General features: G+C 48.2%; 1 protein-coding gene and 1 long non-coding RNA gene across 7 annotated transcripts in view; one reads left to right on the forward strand and one right to left on the reverse strand.

The window, feature by feature from the left end:
- Nucleotides 1–11710, forward strand: part of LOC121003452 (E3 ubiquitin/ISG15 ligase TRIM25-like) — a 41025-nt gene extending 29315 nt beyond the window's left edge. For all 6 annotated transcript variants that reach the window (XM_040435315.1, XM_040435316.1, XM_040435318.1 and 3 more), the window contains exons 5-10: nt 1822–1960; nt 2044–2112; nt 2326–2391; nt 4951–5031; nt 6084–6155; nt 10896–11710. In XM_040435315.1, the coding sequence (XP_040291249.1) occupies nt 1822–1960; nt 2044–2112; nt 2326–2391; nt 4951–5031; nt 6084–6155; nt 10896–11446 (978 nt within the window). In that variant the 3' untranslated portion in view covers nt 11447–11710. The remainder of the gene's footprint in view (nt 1–1821; nt 1961–2043; nt 2113–2325; nt 2392–4950; nt 5032–6083; nt 6156–10895) is intronic.
- Nucleotides 11711–14111: 2401 nt separating this feature from the next.
- On the reverse strand, nt 14112–19477 carry LOC121003456. The gene is made up of 2 exons (XR_005779479.1): nt 18463–19477; nt 14112–18376 (listed from the first exon to the last, which is right to left on the reverse strand). It is a non-coding gene; the product is annotated as an uncharacterized LOC121003456 (long non-coding RNA).
- Nucleotides 19478–23494: the final 4017 nt, after the last annotated feature.

Raw genomic sequence — 23494 nt, forward strand, 5'->3', positions numbered from 1 at the left:
ACACCCCTTCAGAAGCTCTCACCCTTAGGATACACTGTACACCCCTTCAGAAGCTCTCACCCTTAGGATACACTGTACACCCCTTCAGAAGCACTCTACCTCATGTTGCACTGTACACCCCTGCAGCAACTCTCACCCTCAGGATACACTGTACACCCCTTCAGAAGCTCTCTCCCTCAGGATACACTGTACACCCCTTCAGAAGCTCTCTCCCTCAGGATACACTGTACACCCCTTCAGAAGCTCTCTCCCTCAGGATACACTGTACACCCCTTCAGAAGCTCTCACCCTTAGGATACACTGTACACCCCTTCAGAAGCTCTCTCCCTCAGGATACACTGTACACCCCTTCAGAAGCTCTCACCCTTAGGATACACTGTACACCCCTTCAGAAGCTCTCACCCTTAGGATACACTGTACACCCCTTCAGAAGCACTCTACCTCATGTTGCACTGTACACCCCTGCAGCAACTCTCACCCTCAGGATACACTGTACACCCCTTCAGAAGCTCTCTCCCTCAGGATACACTGTACACCCCTTCAGAAGCTCTCTCCCTCAGGATACACTGTACACCCCTTCAGAAGCTCTCTCCCTCAGGATACACTGTACACCCCTTCAGAAGCTCTCTCCCTCAGGATACACTGTACACCCCTTCAGAAGCTCTCACCCTTAGGATGCACTGTACACCCCTTCAGAAGCTCTCACCCTTAGGATACACTGTACACCCCTTCAGAAGCACTCTACCTCATGTTGCACTGTACACCCCTGCAGCAACTCTCACCCTCAGGATACACTGTACACCCCTTCAGAAGCTCTCTCCCTCAGGATACACTGTACACCCCTTCAGAAGCTCTCTCCCTCAGGATACACTGTACACCCCTTCAGAAGCTCTCACCCTCAGGATACACTGTACACCCCTTCAGAAGCTCTCTCCCTCAGGATACACTGTACACCCCTTCAGAAGCTCTCACCCTTAGGATGCACTGTACACCCCTTCAGAAGCTCTCACCCTCAGGATACACTGTACACCCCTTCAGAAGCTCTCTCCCTCAGGATACACTGTACACCCCTTCAGAAGCTCTCACCCTTAGGATGCACTGTACACCCCTTCAGAAGCTCTCACCCTCAGGATACACTGTACACCCCTTCAGAAGCACTCTACCTCATGTTGCATTGTACACCCCTGCAGCAGCTCTCACCCTCAAGATACACTGCACACCCCTGCAGCAGCTCTCACCCTCAGGATACACTGTACACCCCTGCAGCAGCTTTCACCCTCACAATGCACTGTACAACCCTACAGCAGCTCTCACCCTCAGAATGCACTGTGCACCCCTGCAGCAGCTCTCACCCTCAGGATACACTGTACACCCCTGCAGCAGCTTTCACCCTCAGAATGCACTGTACACCCCTGCAGAAGCTCTCACCCTCAGAATGCACTGTACAACACTACAGAAGCTCTCACCCTCAGAATGCACTGTACACCCCTGCAGCAGCTCTCACCCTCACAATGCACTGTACAACCCTACAGCAGCTCTCACCCTCAGAATGCACTGTGCACCCCTGCAGCAGCTCTCACCCTCAGGATACACTGTACACCCCTGCAGCAGCTTTCACCCTCAGAATGCACTGTACAACCCTACAGCAGCTCTCACCCGCCTCAAAATGCACTGTACACCCCTGCAGCAGCTTTCGCCCCCTCAAGTTGTACTCTACACCCCTGCAGCAGCTCTCACCCTCAGGTTGCACTAAATGCCCACTGCAGCAGATCGCACCCGTCCGGCCACAGAGTATTGTCACCACTTCCATCTTTTATACAGAGAGCGAGTAATCTGATGGACACGACATCGAAGGATCCGTTCAAGCCGAAAACAGAGTTTGATGACAGATTACTGCAGAGCATCTACAATAACGCAGTGTCCCTCAAAGACCTTGTCAAAGCCAAGATCTACCAGATGGGTAAGAGCTCTTCATGTCCATGCTGGGAGTTGTAGTCCCAGCCGATGAATCCTCATCATTTTCTGTCTCTTGTGTTCATGCAGCAGAGACTCCAGAATCTAAATCGCAACCCCCAGAGAAGGCGCACGGTGCAGAGTCGCGGCTGGAAGGAGGTAGGACGCACACCGCCATGTCCGCCTAACATGCAGATTGTTGAGGAAGGACATTCCCAGCGCACATCACTTCCTGTCCACACTCTATTTCCTCCTGACAGGAGTGGCTGGATATCAGGGGCCCTTTAAATGCCCGATCTGAGTTGTATAATGATTACGCTGCCGATCCGTGTCTTGTTAGATCCACAGGAGGGTTTCCTTTATGTGTTACAGAGAAGGCCAGCAGATGGAGGCCCCCCACCTCGCCAGCACCCGGGAAGCAGGAGGAGAAACCCAAGAGTAAGACACCGGAGTGTAATCTCCCTATAATCGTCAAAGGGAGGGGGGAGGGTCAGTGTCATGTACGAGCTGTAATCGCCTTATAATCGTCCAGTGGGGGGGTATTGTGCTGTACGAGCTGTAATCGCCTTATAATCGTCCAGTGGGGGGGGTATTGTGCTGTACGAGCTGTAATCGCCTTATAATCGTCCAGTGGGGGGGTATTGTGCTGTACGAGCTGTAATCTCCTTATAATCGTCCAGTGGAGGAGAGTATTGTCCTGTACGAGCTGTAATCTCCCTATTATCGTCCAGTGGGGGGAAGTATTGTCCTGTACGAGGTGTAATCTCCTTATAATCGTCCAGTGGAGGGAGGTATTGTCCTGTACGAGCTGTAATCTCCTTATAATCGTCCAGTGGAGGGGGGGTATTGTCCTGTACGATCTGTAATCTCCCTATTATCGTCCAGTGGGGGGGTATTGTGCTGTACGAGCTGTAATCTCCTTATAATTGTCCAGTGGGGGGGGGAGTATTGTCCAGTACAAGCTGTAATCTCCTTATAATCGTCCAGTGGAGGAGAGTATTGTCCTGTACGAGCTGTAATCTCCCTATTATCGTCCAGTGGGGGGAAGTATTGTCCTGTACGAGCTGTAATCTCCTTATAATCGTCCAGTGGAGGGAGGTATTGTCCTGTACGAGCTGTAATCTCCTTATAATCGTCCAGTGGAGGGGGGGTATTGTCCTGTACGAGCTGTAATCTCCCTATTATCGTCCAGTGGGGGGGTATTGTCCTGCACGAGCTGTAATCTCCCTATTATCGTCCAGTGGGGGGGGGGAGTATTGTCCTGTACGAGCTGTAATCTCCCTATTATCGTCCAGTGGGGGGGAGTATTGTCCTGTACGAGCTGTAATCTCCCTATTATCGTCCAGTGGGGGGAAGTATTGTCCTGTACGAGCTGTAATCTCCCTATTATCGTCCAGTGGAGGGAGGTATTGTCCTGTACGAGCTGTAATCTCCTTATAATCGTCCAGTGGAGGGGGGGTATTGTCCTGTACGAGCTGTAATCTCCCTATTATCGTCCAGTGGGGGGGGTATTGTCCTGCACGAGCTGTAATCTCCCTATTATCGTCCAGTGGAGGGAGGTATTGTCCTGTACGAGCTGTAATCTCCTTATAATCGTCCAGTGGGGGGGGGAGTATTGTTCTGTACGAGCTGTAATCTCCTTATTATCGTCCAGTGGGGGGGAGTATTGTCCAGTACGAGCTGTAATCTCCTTATAATCGTCCAGGGGGGGGGGGAGTATTGTTCTGTACGAGCTGTAATCTCCTTATTATCGTCCAGTGGGGGGGAGTATTGTCCAGTACGAGCTGTAATCTCCTTATAATCGTCCAGTGGAGGGGGGGTATTGTGCTGTACGAGCTGTAATCTCCTTATTATCGTCCAGTGGGGGGGAGTATTGTCCAGTACGAGCTGTAATCTCCTTATAATCGTCCAGTGGAGGGGGGGTATTGTCCTGTACGAGCTGTAATCTCCCTATTATCGTCCAGTGGGGGGGTATTGTCCTGCACGAGCTGTAATCTCCCTATTATCGTCCAGTGGGGGGGGGGGAGTATTGTTCTGTACGAGCTGTAATCTCCTTATTATCGTCCAGTGGGGGGGAGTATTGTCCAGTACGAGCTGTAATCTCCTTATAATCGTCCAGTGGGGGGGGGGAGTATTGTCCTGCACGAGCTGTAATCTCCCTATTATCGTCCAGTGGGGGGGGAGTATTGTCCAGTACGAGCTGTAATCTCCTTATAATCGTCCAGTGGAAAGGGGGTATTGTCCTACACGAGCTGTAATCTCCTTATAATTGTCCAGTAGGGGGGTATTGTGCTTTATGAACTGTAATCTCTCTATAATTGTCCAGTTGGGGGGGGGGATTGTCCTATAAGAGCTGTATTCTCCATATAATCATCCAGTGTGTGTGTGTGGGGGGAATTGTCCTGTACGACCTGTAATCTCCTTATAATCATCCAGTGGGGGGGGGGTATTTTCCAGTACGAGCTTTAATCTCCGTATGATCATCCAGTGGGGGGGGGGGGGGGGGGGGGGTTATTGTTCTGTACGAGCTGTAATCTCCTTATAATCGTCCTGCGGAGAGGGGGTATTGTCCTGTTTGAGCTGTGATCTCCGTATAATCATCCAGTGGGGGGGGGGGGGGGTATTGTCCTATACGAGCTGTAATCCCCTTATAATTGTTCAGTGGAGGGGGGTATTTTCCTGTATGAGCTGTAATCTCTGTATAATCATCCAGTGAAGGGGGGGTATTGTCTGATACGAGCTGTAACCTCCCTATAATCATCCAGTGGGGGGGGGGGGGAGGGTATTGTCCAGTACGAGCTGTAATCTCCATATAATCGTCAGCGGTGTGTGCCCTGTACGTTCCTTATAATGTGATACTTTCCTGGCTGCCTTTGTTCTAGGATTGGTTTACTCACCAGTCATGTGACATCACATATTAAAGGGGTCCTCTTCCCCGGTTGGGTTACAAGGGTCGGGGTGGGTGATGGACACAATCTCACGGACGATGTCTTCCAGGTAAATTCAAGCCGAATAAACAAGCGGCCGATACCAGCAAGACAAAGCCTTACGGAGAGTGCCCCAAAGTACAGACAGGAGGTATGGATGATGGCGGTGTAGAGATAGGAGATATGGATGATGGCGGTGTAGAGATAGGAGGTATAGATGATGGATGATGGCGGTGTAGAGATAGGAGGTATAGATGATGGATGATGGCGGTGTAAAGAGAGGAGGTATAGATGATGGATGATGGCGGTGTAAAGAGAGGAGGTATAGATGATGGATGATGGCGGTGTAAAGATAGGAGGTATAGATGATGGATGATGGCGGTGTAAAGATAGGAGGTAAAGATGATGGATGATGGCGGTGTAAAGATAGGAGGTATAGATGATGGATGATGGCGGTGTAAAGATAGGAGGTATAGATGATGGATGATGGCGGTGAAAAGATAGGAGGTATAGATGATGGATGATGGCGGTGTAGAGATAGGAGGTATAGATGATGGATGATGGCGGTGTAAAGATAGGAGGTATAGATGATGGATGATGGCGGTGTAAAGATAGGAGGTATAGATGATGGATGATGGCGGTGTAGAGATAGGAGGTATAGATGATGGATGATGGCGGTGTAAAGATAGGAGGTATAGATGATGGATGATGGCGGTGTAAAGATAGGAGGTATAGATGATGGATGATGGCGGTGTAGAGATAGAAGGTATAGATGATGGATGATGGCGGTGTAAAGATAGGAGGTATAGATGATGGATGATGGCGGTGTAGAGATAGGAGGTATAGATGATGGATGATGGCGGTGTAAAGATAGGAGGTATAGATGATGGATGATGGCGGTGTAAAGATAGGAGGTAAAGATGATGGATGATGGCGGTGTAAAGATAGGAGGTATAGATGATGGATGATGGTGGTGTAGAGATAGGAGGTATGGATGATGGATGATGGCGGTGTAAAGATAGGAGGTAAAGATGATGGATGATGGCGGTGTAAAGATAGGAGGTATGGATGATGGCGGTGTAGAGATAGGAGGTATAGATGTTCAAGTTGGCAGTGAATCTGGCATGGAGTATGACATTTGTTGGGGGTGCAGGTGGTGCTATTGTCTTCTGCTTATAACATAATCATTGTTTTAATTCACAGAAATTCCAAAGGAAATGGGAAAAGACAAATTTACAAAAACGAATGCAGACCCTCGAGAAGAACTGCTGATGTGTAAGAATGCTATATTTTTATCCCTGACCCAAGGATTCTCCACTGTGAGCACTGTAAAGTAGAGGGGAAAAGTGCAATAACCATATAGAGGGGAGAGGTCTGATAACCATGTAGAGGGAGAGGTGTGATCACCGTGTAGAGGGGAGAGGTGTGAGCACTGTAAAGTAGAGGGGAAAAGTGCAATAACCTTGTAGAGGGGAGAGGTGTGATCACCGTGTAGAGGGGAGAGATGTGATCACCGTGTAAAGGGGAGAGGTGTGATCACCGTGTAAAGGGGAGAGGTGTGATCACCATGTAGAGTGGAGAGGTGTGATCACCGTGTGGAGAGGGGAGAGATGTGATCACCGTGTAGAGTGGAGAGGTGTGATCACCGTGTAGAGGGGAGAGGTGTGATCACCGTGTAGAGGGGAGAGGTGTGATCACCGTGTAGAGTGGAGAGGTGTGATCACCGTGTAGAGGAGAGAGGTGTGATCACCGTGTAAAGGGGAGAGGTGTGATCACCATGTAGAGTGGAGAGGTGTGATCACCGTGTAGAGGGGAGAGGTGTGATCACCATGTAGAGGTGTGATCACCGTGTAGAGGGGAGAGGTGTGATCACCATGTAGAGGTGTGATGACCGTGTAGAGGGGAGAGGTGTGATCACTGTGGAGAGGGGAGAGATGTGATCACCGTGTAGAGTGGAGAGGTGTGATCACCGTGTAGAGGGGAGAGGTGTGATCACCGTGTAGAGGGGAGAGGTGTGATCACCGTGTAGAGTGGAGAGGTGTGATCACCGTGTAGAGGAGAGAGGTGTGATCACCGTGTAAAGGGGAGAGGTGTGATCACCATGTAGAGTGGAGAGGTGTGATCACCGTGTAGAGGGGAGAGGTGTGATCACCATGTAGAGGTGTGATCACCGTGTAGAGGGGAGAGGTGTGATCACCATGTAGAGGTGTGATGACCGTGTAGAGGGGAGAGGTGTGATCACTGTGTAGAGGGGAGAGATGTGATCACAGTGTAGAGGGGAGAGGTGTGGTCACCGTGTAGAGGGGAGAGGTGTGATCACCGTGTAGAGGGGAGAGGTGTGATCACCGTGTAGAGGGGAGAGGTGTGATCACCGTGTAGAGGGGAGAGATGTGATCACCGTGTAGAGGGGAGAGGTGTGATCACCGTGTAGAGGTGTGATCACCGTGTAGAGGGGAGAGGTGTGATCACCGTGTAGAGGGGAGAGGTGTGATCACCGTGTAGAGGGGAGAGGTGTGATCACCGTGTAGAGGGGAGAGATGTGATCACCGTGTAGAGGGGAGAGGTGTGATCACCGTGTAGAGGGGAGAGATGTGATCACCGTGTAGAGGGGAGAGGTGTGATCACCGTGTAGAGGGGAGAGATGTGATCACCGTGTAGAGGGGAGAGGTGTGATCACCGTGTAGAGGGGAGAGGTGTGATCACCGTGTAGAGGGGAGAGATGTGATCACCGTGTAGAGGGGAGAGGTGTGATCACCGTGTAGAGTGGAGAGGTGTGATCACCGTGTAGAGGGGAGAGGTGTGATCACCATGTAGAGGTGTGATCACCGTGTAGAGGGGAGAGGTGTGATCACCATGTAGAGGTGTGATCACCGTGTAGAGGGGAGAGGTGTGATCACTGTGTAGAGGGGAGAGATGTGATCACAGTGTAGAGGGGAGAGGTGTGGTCACCGTGTAGAGGGGAGAGGTGTGATCACCGTTTAGAGGGGAGAGGTGTGATCACCGTGTAGAGGGGAGAGGTGTGATCACCGTGTAGAGGGGAGAGATGTGATCACCGTGTAGAGGGGAGAGGTGTGATCACCGTGTAGAGGTGTGATCACCGTGTAGAGGGGAGAGGTGTGATCACCGTGTAGAGGGGAGAGGTGTGATCACCGTGTAGAGGGGAGAGGTGTGATCACCGTGTAGAGGGGAGAGATGTGATCACCGTGTAGAGGGGAGAGGTGTGATCACCGTGTAGAGGGGAGAGGTGTGATCACCGTGTAGAGGGGAGAGGTGTGATCACCGTGTAGAGGGGAGAGGTGTGATCACCGTGTAGAGGGGAGACTTGTGATCACCGTGTAGAGGGGAGAGGTGTGATCACCGTGTAAAGGGGAGAGGTGTGATCACCATGTAGAGGGGAGAGATGTGATCACCGTGTAGAGGGGAGAGGTGTGATCACCGTGTAGAGGGGAGAGGTGTGATCACCGTGTAGAGGGGAGAGGTGTGATCACCGTGTAGAGGGGAGAGGTGTGATCACCGTGTAGAGGGGAGAGGTGTGATCACCGTGTAAAGGGGAGAGGTGTGATCACCATGTAGAGGGGAGAGATGTGATCACCGTGTAGAGGGGAGAGGTGTGATCACCGTGTAGAGGGGAGAGGTGTGATCACAGTGTAGAGTGGAGAGGTGTGATCACCGTGTAGAGGGGAGAGGTGTGATCACCGTGTAGAGGGGAGAGGTGTGATCACCGTGTAGAGGGGAGAGGTGTGATCACAGTGTAGAGGGGAGAGGTGTGATCACAGTGTAGAGAGGTGTGATCACAGTGTAGAGAGGTGTGATCACAGTGTAGAGAGGTGTGATCACAGTGTAGAGAGGTGTGATCACAGTGTAGAGAGGTGTGATCACAGTGTAGAGAGGTGTGATCACAGTGTAGAGAGGTGTGATCACAGTGTAGAGAGGTGTGATCACAGTGTAGAGAGGTGTGATCACCGTGTAGAGGGGAGAGATGTGATCACCGTGTAGAGGGGAGAGGTGTGATCACCGTGTAGAGGGTAGAGGTGTGATCACCGTGTAGAGGGGAGAAGTGTGATCACCGTGTAGAGGGAAGAGGTGTGATCACCGTGTAGAGGGGAGAGGTGTGATCACCGTGTAGAGGGAAGAGGTGTGATCACCGTGTAGAGGGGAGAGGTGTGATCACTGTGTAGAGGGGAGAGATGTGATCACCGTGTAGAGGGGAGAGGTGTGATCACCGTGTAGAGGGGAGAGGTGTGATCACCGTGTAGAGGGGAGAGGTGTGATCACCGTGTAGAGGGGAGAGATGTGATCACCGTGTAGAGGGGAGAGGTGTGATCACCGTGTAAAGGGGAGAGGTGTGATCACCGTGTAGAGGGGAGAGGTGTGATCACCGTGTAAAGGGGAGAGGTGTGATCACCATGTAGAGGGGAGAGATGTGATCACCGTGTAGAGGGGAGAGGTGTGATCACCGTGTAGAGGGGAGAGGTGTGATCACAGTGTAGAGTGGAGAGGTGTGATCACCGTGTAGAGGGGAGAGGTGTGATCACCGTGTAGAGGGGAGAGGTGTGATTACCGTGTAGAGGGGAGAGATGTGATCACCGTGTAGAGGGGAGAGGTGTGATCACCGTGTAGAGGGGAGAGGTGTGATCACAGTGTAGAGGGGAGAGGTGTGATCACCATGTAGCGGGGAGAGGTGTGATCACAGTGTAGAGGGGAGAGGTGTGATCACCGTGTAGCGGGGAGAGGTGTGATCACCGTGTAGAGAGGTGTGATCACCGTGTAGAGGGGAGAGATGTGATCACCGTGTAGAGGGGAGAAGTGTGATCACCGTGTAGAGGGAAGAGGTGTGATCACCGTGTAGAGGGGAGAGGTGTGATCATCGTGTAGAGGTGTGATCACCGTGTAGAGGGGAGAGGTGTGATCACCGTGTAGAGGGGAGAATTGTGATCACCGTGTAGAGGTGTGATCACAGTGTAGAGGGGAGAGGTGTGATCACAGTGTAAAGGGGAGAGGTGTGATCACCGTGTAGAGGGGAGAGGTGTGATCACCGTGTAAAGGGGAGAGGTGTGATCACCGTGTAGAGGGTAGAGGTGTGATCACCGTGTAGAGGGGAGAGGTGTGATCACCGTGTAGAGGGTAGAGGTGTGATCACCGTGTAGAGGGTAGAGGTGTGATCACCGTGTAGAGGGGAGAGATGTGATCACCGTGTAGAGGGTAGAGGTGTGATCACCGTGTAGAGGGGAGAGGTGTGATCACCGTGTAGAGGGGAGAGGTGTGATTACCGTGTAGAGGGGAGAGGTGTGATCACAGTGTAGAGTGGAGAGATGTGATCACCGTGTAGAGGGTAGAGGTGTGATCACCGTGTAGAGGGGAGAGGTGTGATCACCGTGTAGAGGGGAGAGGTGTGATTACCGTGTAGAGGATAGACCCTGATATCTTTTAGTTATATAACATCATGTACAATATGTATATATATTGGTATATTGGGGGTAATACTTCTTTCACACTAGTGTTAATATTTTCCGGTATTGAGATCCGTCATAGGGTCTCAATACCGGAAAAAAGCGCTTCTGTTTTGTCCCCATTCATTGTCAATGGGGACAAAACGTAACTGAACAGAACGGAGCGCTCCAAAATTAATTCCCTTCCGTTCTCATACCGGAGAGCACCATGTTGTAATTTGCTTTTCGTCCTGGGATGCGGAGCAAGACGGATCCGTCACGACCCACAATGCAAGTCACTGGGGACGGATCCGTTTTCTCTGACGCAATCTGACACAATAGAAAACGGATCAGTCCTCTATTGACTTTCAATGGAGTTAATGATAGATCCGTCTTGGCTATGTTACAGATAATACAACCGTATCCATTCATGACGGATGCAGACGGTTGTATTATCAGTAACAGAAGCGTTTTTGCTGAGCTCTGCCGGATCCAACAAAAACGCTAGTGTGAAAGGGCCCTTAGTGTTTTATAATGATATATTTAAAGGGGTGTGGATTGGTTATCCTTCTTTTGTTGTCCTCAGACACGGAGAAGCTGTCTGCAGATCCCACCACTGTTCATAAGAAGATCCTTCTCTCCAACCTGTTCACCAGGTTATCTGTCAGTGATATCCCTCAGAACTACAAGGAGAATCCGCAGAGGTTTGTCAGCTGCTCCCAGCTCCTCTGCTCGCAGGGCTTCTCACAAGGCATCCATTACTGGGAGATCATAAAGGAAGGTGGGAATTTTAGCGGGTTGGGTGTGGCCTATCAGAGCATCGCCCGTAATAGGGCGGAGAGCCGCCTGGGCCGCAACAAGTTGTCCTGGTGCATTGAGTGGTGTAACGGGAAGCTGCAAGCCTGGCATGATGACAAACAGACCGACCTCACCACCCCCAACACCAACAAGTATGGGGTGCTGCTGAACTGCGACCAAGGGTTTATCTCTTTCTATTGTGTGGGGAAGAAGTTCAGTGAAATTTATAAATTCCGTGCCAGGTTTACAGAACCGGTCTACCCGGCCTTCTGGATGTTCTCCAGTCAGACTGTCTTGGTCCTTAATGCGTTCCAGTCAGAGCCCAGTCAGAGCAAGTAACGCTTCCACTGTCCACCAGTGTGGAAGGGGAAGCTAGAGGGGGGTATCTGTCTCTAGTCACATCCCTGAGGTTGAGGAGGTCTCTTATAAACCTAGTGATAGGGGGGTAGATACTTTCATGTGATCGGCAGCTTGCCTGGGGTAGTTTCTTCTAAAAAGTTATTCAACTACTCCATGAATCTTGGAGAGATATTTATGAAGGCTTTTATTTCAATTTTGTGATGTAAAAACATGCAAATTACGGTGCAGATCATATTTGCTGCATGAAATTCACTTTTTTTTCACTTCTTGCTACTAAAGTGGTGAGAAAAAAGGCAGGGGGCCTCCGCACCTCTCAGATTTACTATTATTTACTCCAGAAACTGGAAAAAATTATAGCTCATTTGCCAGCTTCTAGTCTGGATTTGAAATTGTGGCCTCTTTATAAATTCAGTTCATCTCACTCCAGTGCATAGAAAACAGCAGTCTTAGGGTCCATTGACACGTCCGCAATTTCGTTCCGCATTTTGCGGAACGGAATTGCGGTCCCATTCATTTCTGTGGGGCAGCACAATGTGCTGCCCGGATACAGAATTGCAGACCCGCACTTCCGGGTCCGCAATTCCGTTCCCGCAATTGCGGACAAGAATAGGCATATTCTATTAGTGCCGGCGATGTGCGGTCCGCAAAATGCGGAACACACATTGCCGTGTCCGTGTTTTGCAGATCCGCAAAACACGTTACGGACGTGTAAATAGACCCTTAATAAATGTCCCTCATAATTCCCATGATGCCCCTCATCATCAGAGGACACAAGCCTTAGAGACAGACGTTTGGATGTGACCAGAGTTATTGAATATGTTGTGTGACTTTTTGGGGGCTCGTCCGGGATGTCATGAATCTGTATTGTCCTGTTTCGGCTGCTGTTTCTGTTTTGGTAGCCTTTATTTGTGTGGGGCAGATTTTCAGTGTAGAGGCTTTTCTTCTGGGTCATAGAGGAGAATCAGTCCACATGGCTGCTTCCGAGTGACACAGCTATCCTATCCTCGTGTAGTGTATATCCGGCTCGTGGACGTGATCTTGGATGAGACCGGACTGTGGTCTTGTGTGGGATCTTAGTGTTGGCCTTTTGGACACTGGATGATGTGGACTGTCAGTATACAGCCCTGTAGTCCTTGTCCATAGTCCTAGGGAGGTCTGGTAGTCCCCTTGGAGGACGCATTGTCTGCATGCGTTATGTGTTTTCATATAATTGTTAGCGCAGGAGGTGGAGTTTGTGGCCACCGATTCTTGTGATCTGCTGGACAGGAGGTCTAATCACAATGCCCTCTATATTTTAGAGTGTGGTAACCCCAGGACATTGGTTTGGATTTTTCCGTATGCTCCTGGGCACGCTCTAGAGTCACAAAGGTTTATACTGACAGGTTGAGTTGAGGGGTGTGGCCCTGTACAGGGGCCCCTTCAGTGTGATATGGCTACAGCTCCCATGTAGTGTCTGCTCGCTGCAGTCAAGTGGCTACAAGGATTTCTCCTATCAGTTATGTGTGACACAGCAGGGACCGCCCATGTCATGTGACACAGCAGGGACCGCCCATGTCATGTGACACAGCAGGGACCGCCCATGTCATGTGACACAGCAGGAACCATTCATGTCATGTGACACAGCGGAGACCGTCCATATCCTATCATTGTCATGTGACACATTAAGGACCGTCCATATCTTTGTCATGTGAGATACATTAAGGACCGTCCATATCTTTGTCATGTGAGATACATTAAGGACTGTCCATGTCATGCGACACATTAAGGACCGTCCATGTCATGTGACACATTAAGGACCGTCCATGTCATGTGACACATTAAGGACCGTCCATGTCATGTGACACATTAAGGACCGTCCATGTCATGTGGCACATTAAGGACCGTCCATGTCATGTGACACATTAAGGACCGTCCATGTCATGTGACACATTAAGGACCGTCCATGTCATGTGACACATTAAGGACCATCCATGTCATGTGACACAGCGGATACCTGCCATATCCTATCATTATCATGTGACACATTCGGGACTGCCCATATCTTTGTCATGTGAGATACATTAAGGACGGTCCATGTCATGTGACACATTAAGGACGGTCCATGTCATGTGACACATTAAGGACCGTCCATGACATGTGACACATTAAGGACCGTCCATGACATGTGACACAGCGGATACCTGCCATATCCTATCATTATCATGTGACACATTCGGGACTGCCCATATCTTTGTCATGTGAGATACATTAAGGACGGTCCATGTCATGTGACACATTAAGGACGGTCCATGTCATGTGACACATTAAGGACCGTCCATGACATGTGACACATTAAGGACCGTCCATGACATGTGACACATTAAGGACCGTCCATGTCATGTGACACATTAAGGACCGTCCATGTCATGTGACACATTAAGGACGTTCCATGTCATGTGACACATTAAGGACCGTCCATGTCATGTGACACATTAAGGACCGTCCATGTCATGTGAGATACATTAAGGACGGTCCATGTCATGTGAGATACATTAAGGACGGTCCATGTCATGTGAGATACATTAAGGACCGTCCATGTCATGTGAGATACATTAAGGACCGTCCATGTCATGTGAGATACATTAAGGACGGTCCATGTCATGTGACACATTAAGGACGGTCCATGTCATGTGACACATTAAGGACCGTCCATGTCATGTGACACATTAAGGACCGTCCATGTCATGTGACACAGCAGGGACCGCCGATTTCATATCATTCTCATGTGACACAACAGGGACTGCCCATGTCATATCACTGTCATGTGACACAGCAGGGACCACCCTGGTCATATCATTCTCATGAGACACAACAGGGACCGCCCATGCTGTGACACCAGTCAGCTCAGAAACCTCATTTCCGAAGTCGAGGTTACACGGTCTCCTCTCGAGAGACTGGTGCCGAATAGATGCTGCGCAGTAGACTGGGAGTCCTCTACCCTCCCCTACTGCTCATTGGATGCTGGTGATTACGGGGTTAATATTGTGGGATGTACAATGTATAGCAGCTGTGTATTAAGCCAAAATGTATGGAAACCTGTGCAATAAACATGATCCAGTACACATTAGGTGTCCTGTGTCATGAAAACCACTGCACCCACCCACAAGGCCCCCACCTGTCTGAGACATGTTATGTGACCCAGGAGATCACTGCCAAGGGTTAATTTGTTGTTTAAAGGGTTAATGTACTTCCCTGTGCCATCAGTGTGCTTCCACAAGCTGTGCCCAGTAGGAGGAGTCTGGCCCTGCCCCCTCCGAGTCATGTGTAGCCTGATCGCATCAGCCAGTGGGTCTGGAGATGGCAGCTGAGCTGTCTGTCCAGTGAGAGGTCCACTCCAGAGAGTGAGAGGTCTAATCTAGAAGACACATCATCCCTGGAAGCTGAGAGGAAAGAAGTAAAGAACACAAAGAATCGGGGGAGTGCAAGTGCAGGAGATAGAAGATCAATGAAGTTTGATGCAAGTGGAAAACATTGTACCACATTCTCACATGTAGAACGGGTTATAGCCTCCGGCATCTACCACATTATCATATGTAGAACGGGTTGTAACCTCCGGCATCTACCACATTCTCACATGTAGAACGGGTTATAGCCTTCGGCATCTACCACATTATCATATGTAGAACGGGTTGTAACCTCCGGCATCTACCACATTCTCACATGTAGAACGGGCTGCAGCCTCCGGCATCTACCAAATTCTCACATGTAGAACGGGTTGTAACCTCCGGCATCTACCACATTCTCACATGTAGAACGGGTTATAGCCTTCGGCATCTACCACATTATCATATGTAGAATGGGTTGTAACCTCCGGCATCTACCACATTCTCACATGTAGAACGAGTTATAGCTTTCGGCATCTACCACATTCTCACATGTAGAACGAGTTATAGCCTTCGGCATCTACCACATTATCATATGTAGAACGGGTTGTAGCCCCCGGCATCTACCACATTCTCACATGTAGAATGGGTTATAGCCTCCGGCATCTACCACATTCTCACATGTAGAACGGGTTATAGCCTCCGGCATCTACTACATTCTCACATGTAGAACGGGTTATAGACTTCGGCATCTACCACATTATCATATGTAGAACGGGTTATAGCCTCCGGCATCTACCACATTCTCACATGTAGAACGGGTTATAGCCTCCGGCATCTACCACATTCTCACATGTAGAACGGGTTATAGACTTCGGCATCTACCACATTATCATATGTAGAACGGGTTGTAGCCTCCGGCATCTACCACATTCTCACATGTAGAATGGGTTATAGCCTCCGGCATCTACCACATTCTCACATGTAGAACGGGTTATAGCCTCCGGCATCTACCACATTCTCATATGTAGAACGGGTTATAGCCTCCGGCATCTACCACATTCTCACATGTAGAACGAGTTATAGCCTTCAGCATCTACCACATTATCATATGTAGAACGGGTTGTAGCCTCCGGAATCTACCACATTATCATATGAAGAACGGGTTGTAGCCTCCAGCATCTACCACATTCTCACATGTAGAACGAGTTATAGCCTTCGGCATCTACCACATTATCATATGTAGAACGGGTTGTAGCCCCCGGCATCTACCACATTCTCACATGTAGAACGAGTTATAGGCTTTGGCATCTACCACATTATCATATGTAGAACGGGTTATAGCCTCCGGCATCTACCACATTCTCACATGTAGAACGGGTTATAGCCTTCGGCATCTACCACATTATCATATGTAGAACGGGTTGTAGCCTCCGGCATCTACCACATTCTCACATGTAGAACGAGTTATAGCCTTCAGCATCTACCACATTATCATATGTAGAACGGGTTGTAGCCTCCGGCATCTACCACATTCTCACATGTAGAACGAGTTATAGGCTTCGGCATCTACCACATTATCATATGTAGAACGGGTTGTAACCTCCGGCATCTACCACATTCTCACATGTAGAACGAGTTATAGCCTTCGGCATCTACCACATTATCATATGTAGAATGGGTTGTAACCTTCGGCATCTACCACATTCTCACATGTAGAACGAGTTATAGCCTCCGGCATCTACCACATTCTCACATGTAGAACGAGTTATAGCTTTCGGCATCTACCACATTATCATATGTAGAACGGGTTGTAGCCCCCGGCATCTACCACATTCTCACTTTTAGAATGGGTTATAGCCTCAGGCATCTACCACATTCTCACATGTAGAACGGGTTATAGCCTCCGGCATCTACCACATTCTCACATGTAGAAGGGGTTATAGCCTCAGGCATCTACCACATTCTCACATGTAGAACGGGTTATAGCCTCCGGCATCTACCACATTCTCACATGTAGAAGGGGTTATAGCCTCCGGCATCTACCGCATTCTCGCATGTAGAACGAGTTATAGCTTTCGGCATCTACCACATTATCATATGTAGAACGGGTTGTAGCCTCCGGCATCTACCACATTCTCACATATAGAACGAGTTATAGCCTTCAGTATCTACCACATTATCATATGTAGAACGGGTTGTAGCCCCCGGCATCTACCACATTCTCACATGTAGAACGAGTTATAGCTTTCGGCATCTACCACATTATCATATGTAGAATGGGTTGTAGCCTCCGGCATCTACCACATTCTCACTTTTAGAATGGGTTATAGCCTCAGGCATCTACCACATTCTCACATGTAGAACGGGTTATAGCCTCCGGCATCTACCACATTCTCACATGTAGAACGGGTTATAGCCTTCGGCATCTACCACATTATCATATGTAGAACGGGTTATAGCCTCCGGCATCTACCACATTCTCACATGTAGAACGGGTTATAGCCTTCGGCATCTACCACATTATCATATGTAGAACGGGTTGTAGCCTCCGGCATCTACCACATTATCATATGTAGAACGGGTTGTAGCCCCCGGCATCTACCACATTATCATATGTAGAACGGGTTGTAGCCTCCGGCATCTACCACATTATCATATGTAGAACGGGTTGTAGCCTCCGGCATCTACCACATTCTCACATGTAGAACGGGTTGTAGCCTTCGGCATCTACCACATTCTCACATGTAGAACGGGTTATAGCCTCTGGCATCTACCACAATATTATATGTAGAATGGGTTATAGCCTCCGGCATCTACCACATTCTCACATGTATAATGGGTTATAGCCTCCGGCATCTACCACATGCTCATATGTAGAACGGGTTATAGCCTCCGGCATCTACCACATTCTCATATGTAGAATGAGTTATAGCCTCCGGCATCTACCACATTCTCATATGTAGAACGGGTTATAGCTTCCGGCATCTACCACGTTCTCACATGTAGAACGGGTTATAGCCTCCGGCATCCACCACATGCTCACATGTAGAACGGGTTATAGCCTCCGGCATCTACCACATTATCATATGTAGAACGAGTTATAGCCTCCGGCATCTACCACATTCTCACATGTAGAACGAGTTATAGCCTCCATCATCTACCACATTGTCATATGTGGAACGGGTTGTAGCCTCTGTCATCTACCACATTCTCGCATGTAGAATGGGTTATAGCCTCCGGCATCTACCACATGCTCACATGTAGAATGGGTTATAGCCTCCGGCATCTACTACATTTTCATATGTAGAATGGGTTATAGCCTCAGGCATCTACCACATTCTCACATGTAGAATGGGTTATAGCCTCCGGCATCTACCACATTCTCATATGTAGAATGGGTTATAGCCTCCGGCATGTACCACATTGTCACGTGTTGAAGGGGCTGTAGCCTCCAGCATCTACCACAATGTCACATGTAGAACGGTCTGCAGCCTTCAGCATCTACCATAATCTCACATGTAGAACAGGTTGTAGCCTCTGGCATCTACCATACAGTCACATGTAGAACGGGTTATAGCCTCCAGCATCTACCACACTCTCACATGAAGAACAGGTTGTAGCCTCCGGCACCTATGTAAGGATGTGGGGCAAGGGACCGAAAATGTATTACTCTGCATGTGTAAATTGTATAATTACTGCAATGTCTCACTTTGGTCAGTAGATGGCAGCAAAGAATAACATGCTAAAAGTCTATATGGAGCTGCCTATAAGAGTGATATTAATAACCTGTTTTGTTTGCAAGTTGGTGATTAGCTAATTTATGGGCTGTTTTTGACCCCTACAAGTGTGATAGTAGACTGTATAGGCAGGTTTGACACTGCACTTGACTTATTGCATCACACTTGCCTATGAAGCGGGGGAGGGGCCTGGAGGAGCAGGAAGTGAGCAGACGGAGCCCGTGCTTGGTGCTGCTGGAGACCAGAAGAAATCTTCTCTGCAGATTCTGGAAGGGAATGGACCGGCTCACAGTGGAGACGTCAGCACGAAGGGGAGGTTTGCAGCGACGACCCCAGGAGTGTCATGTCTGTAGGATCCAGTTCTGGAGTGGACCAGGAAATAAAAGAAAGCACCAAGAACCTGCTCAAGGAAGTGGCATTTGGACAGACAATAATGCTCCAAGTACAGTTGCATTGCGGTGTATGGGCTGCGAGTTAATGCAAAGCCCTGAGGGACTCATACGCTGACGCCTTCCTATCTCATTGGCTGCTTATAGGGTGTTATATACTGGGAGCTGGAGTAAGGATTACAGCTGCAATCAAAGGGACAGACATCATTTACCTGTGGATTACAAATAGGGAAGTCTGATTTAAAGAGACAGACATTTACCAGTGGATTACAAATAGTATTGCCCAATTCTTAGGGTGCACCCCAACGAGGAACTCGTCCAGGAACATACAAGTGCAGATAGGCTGCTTAATGGACTTTGGAGAACACATCACATTTAGGCCTCTTTCACACGAGCGTGTCCGGATAAGGTCCGGATGCGTTGCAGCAAACCCGCCGAGTAGGTAGTTTGACTGCGATTGCGTTCCGTTGTTCAGTTTTTATCGCGCGGGTGCAATGCGTTTTGCACGCGCGTGATAAAAAACTGAATGTGGTACCCAGACCCGAACTTCTTCACAGAAGTTCAGGTTTGGGTTCAAGGTTGTGTAGGTTGTATTATTTCCCCTTAGAACATGGTTATAAGGGAAAATAATAGCATTCTGAATACAGAAGGCATAGTACAATAGGGCTGGAGGGGTTAAAATAAATAAATAAATAATTTAACTCGCCTTAATCCGCTTGATCGCGCAGCCGGCATCTCTTCTGTCGTCTTCTGTGAGGAATAGGACCTTTGATGACGTCACTGCACTCATCACATGGTCCATCACACGATCTTTTACAATGGTGATGGATCATGTGACGGACCATGTGATGAACGTAGTGACGTCATCAAAGGTCCTATTCCTCACAGATGAAGACAGAAGAGATGCCGGCTGCGCAAACAAGTGGATTAAGGCGAGTTAAATTATTTTTAATTTTTTTTAACCCCTCCAGCCCTGTATTCAGAATGCTATTATTTTCCCTTATAACCATGTTATAAGGGAAAATAATAATGATCGGGTCCCCATCCCGATCGTCTCCTAGCAACCGTGCGTGAAAATCTCACCGCATCCGCACTTGCTTGCGGATGCTTTTCACGCAGCCCTATTCACTTCTATGGGGCCTGCGTTGCGTGGAAAACGCACAAAGAGGAGCATGCTGCGATTTTCACGCAACGCACAAGTGATGCGTGAAAATCACCGCTCATGTGCACAGCCCCATAGAAATTAATGGGTCCGGATTCAGTGCGGGTGCAATGCGTTCAACTCACGCATTAAACCCGCGTGGAAAACTCGCCCGTGTGAAAGGGCCCTTACTGGTTTATTGTTAGGCTCTGTTAAATTTACTGTTGGTTTATTCTCTGTTACCAATCTGTTCTATATATTCTCATCTTCTTATTCACTATATTGTTCAGTAAACTCAACTGCTGGGAAAAACCGTTGTCTGTGTCTGTGTGGCATCGTGTGCCCCCCGTACCTGTGGGCCCGGCCCTCGGTCTTCTTACATTTGGCGCTGTGAACAGGATACATTGATCGCCATGCAGAACCCAAATGGTTCTGAGGCGGCTCCGGCTGTGGACCCCATCACCCCTCCTGCCATAGGAGTAGCTCCGATCATGTGTTTGCCCACAGGGGCAATATTACATAGTAACATAGTATAAAAGGCCGAAAAAATACATCTGTCCATCCAGTTCGGCCTGTTATCCTGCAAGTTGATCCAGAGGAAGGCGAAAAAAAAACTGTGAGTTAGAAGCCAATTTTCCCCACTTTAGGGGAAAAAATTCCTTCCTGACTCAAATGAGGCATCAGAATAACTCCCTGGATCAACGACCCCTCTCTAGTAGATATAGCCTGTAATATTATTACGCTCCAGAAACACATCCAGGCCCCTCACTGCTCTTACCGTAAAGAGTCCATAGTCTCACCGCTCTTACAGTATAGAGTCCATAGTCTCACTGCTCTTACAGTATAGAGTCCATAGTCTCACTGCTCTTACAGTATAGAGTCCATAGTCTCACTGCTCTTACAGTATAGAGTCCATAGTCTCACTGCTCTTACAGTATAGAGTCCATAGTCTCACTGCTCTTACAGTATAGAGTCCATAGTCTCACTGCTCTTACAGTATAGAGTCCATAGTCTCACTGCTCTTACAGTAAAGAGTCTATAGTCTCACTGCTCTTACAGTAGAGTCCATAGTCTCACCGCTCTTACAGTATAGAGTCCATAGTCTCACTGCTCTTACAGTAAAGAGTCCATAGTCTCACTGCTCTTACAGTATAGAGTCCATAGTCTCACTGCTCTTACAGTAAAGAGTCCATAGTCTCACTGCTCTTACAGTATACAGTCCATAGTATCACTGCTCTTACAGTATAGAGTCCATAGTCTCACTGCTCTTACAGTATAGACTCCATAGTCTCACTGCTCTTACAGTAAAGAGTCCATAGTCTCCCTGCTCTTACAGTATAGAGTCCATAGTCTCACTGCTCTTACAGTATAGACTCCATAGTCTCACTGCTCTTACAGTATAGAGTCCATAGTCTCACTGCTCTTACAGTAAAGAGTCCATAGTCTCACTGCTCTTACAGTAAAGAGTCCATAGTCTCACTGCTCTTACAGTATAGAGTCCATAGTCTCACTGCTCTTACAGTATAGAGTCCATAGTCTCACTGCTCTTACAGTATAGAGTCCATAGTCTCACTGCTCTTACAGTAAAGAGTCCATAGTCTCCCTGCTCTTACAGTAAAGAGTCCATAGTCTCACTGCTCTTACAGTATAGAGTCCATAGTCTCACTGCTCTTACAGTAAAGAGTCCATAGTCTCACTGCTCTTACAGTAAATAGTCCATAGTCTCACTGCTCTTACAGTATAGAGTCCATAGTCTCACTGCTCTTACAGTAAAGAGTCCATAGTCTCACTGCTCTTACAGTAAAGAGTCCATAGTCTCACTGCTCTTACAGTAAAGAGTCCATAGTCTCACTGCTCTTACAGTATAGAGTCCATAGTCTCACCGCTCTTACAGTATAGAGTCCATAGTCTCACTGCTCTTACAGTATAGAGTCCATAGTCTCACTGCTCTTACAGTATAGAGTCCATAGTCTCACTGCTCTTACCGTAAAGAGTCCATAGTCTCACTGCTCTTACAGTATAGAGTCCATAGTCTCACTGCTCTTACAGTAAAGAGTCCATAGTCTCACTGCTCTTACAGTATAGAGTCCATAGTCTCACTGCTCTTACAGTATAGAGTCCATAGTCTCACCGCTCTTACATTATAGAGTCCATAGTCTCACTGCTCTTACAGTACAGAATCCATAGTCTCACTGCTCTTACAGTAAAGAGTCCATAGTCTCACTGCTCTTACAGTATAGAGTCCATAGTCTCACTGCTCTTACAGTATACAGTCCATAGTCTCACTGCTCTTACAGTAAAGAGTCCATAGTCTCACTGTTCTTACAGTAAAGAGTCCATAGTCTCACTGCTCTTACAGTATATAGTCCATAGTCTCACTGCTCTTACAGTAAAGAGTCCATAGTCTCACTGCTCTTACAGTAGAGTCCATAGTCTCACTGCTCTTACAGTAAAGAGTCCATAGTCTCACTGCTCTTACAGTAAGAGTCCATAGTCTCACTGCTCTTACAGTAAAGAGTCCATAGTCTCACTGCTCTTACAGTACAGAGTCCATAGTCTCACTGCTCTTACAGTAAAGAGTCCATAGTCTCACTGCTCTTACAGTATAGAGTCCATAGTCTCACTGCTCTTACAGTATAGAGTCCATAGTCTCACTGCTCTTACAGTAAAGAGTCCATAGTCTCACTGCTCTTACAGTATAGAGTCCATAGTCTCACTGCTCTTACAGTATAGAGTCCATAGTCTCACTGTTCTTACAGTAAAGAGTCCATAGTCTCACTGCTCTTACAGTAAAGAGTCCATAGTCTCACTGCTCTTACAGTACAGAGTCCATAGTCTCACTGCTCTTACAGTAAAGAGTCCATAGTCTCACTGCTCTTACAGTATAGAGTCCATAGTCTCACTGCTCTTACAGTAAAGAGTCCATAGTCTCACTGCTCTTACAGTAAAGAGTCCATAGTCTCACTGCTCTTACAGTAAAGAGTCCATAGTCTCACTGCTCTTACAGTAAGAGTCCATAGTCTCACTGCTCTTACAGTACAGAGTCCATAGTCTCACTGCTCTTACAGTAAAGAGTCCATAGTCTCACTGCTCTTACAGTAAAGAGTCCATAGTCTCACTGCTCTTACAGTATAGAGTCCATAGTCTCACTGCTCTTACAGTAAAGAGTCCATAGTCTCACTGCTCTTACAGTAAAGAGTCCATAGTCTCACTGCTCTTACAGTAAAGAGTCCATAGTCTCACTGCTCTTACAGTAAGAGTCCATAGTCTCACTGCTCTTACAGTACAGAGTCCATAGTCTCACTGCTCTTACAGTAAAGAGTCCATAGTCTCACTGCTCTTACAGTAAAGAGTCCATAGTCTCACTGCTCTTACAGTATAGAGTCCATAGTCTC

The sequence above is a fragment of the Bufo bufo genome, chromosome 6 (assembly GCF_905171765.1).
Source record: "Bufo bufo chromosome 6, aBufBuf1.1, whole genome shotgun sequence".
In the NCBI taxonomy this organism is placed as follows: domain Eukaryota; kingdom Metazoa; phylum Chordata; class Amphibia; order Anura; family Bufonidae; genus Bufo; species Bufo bufo.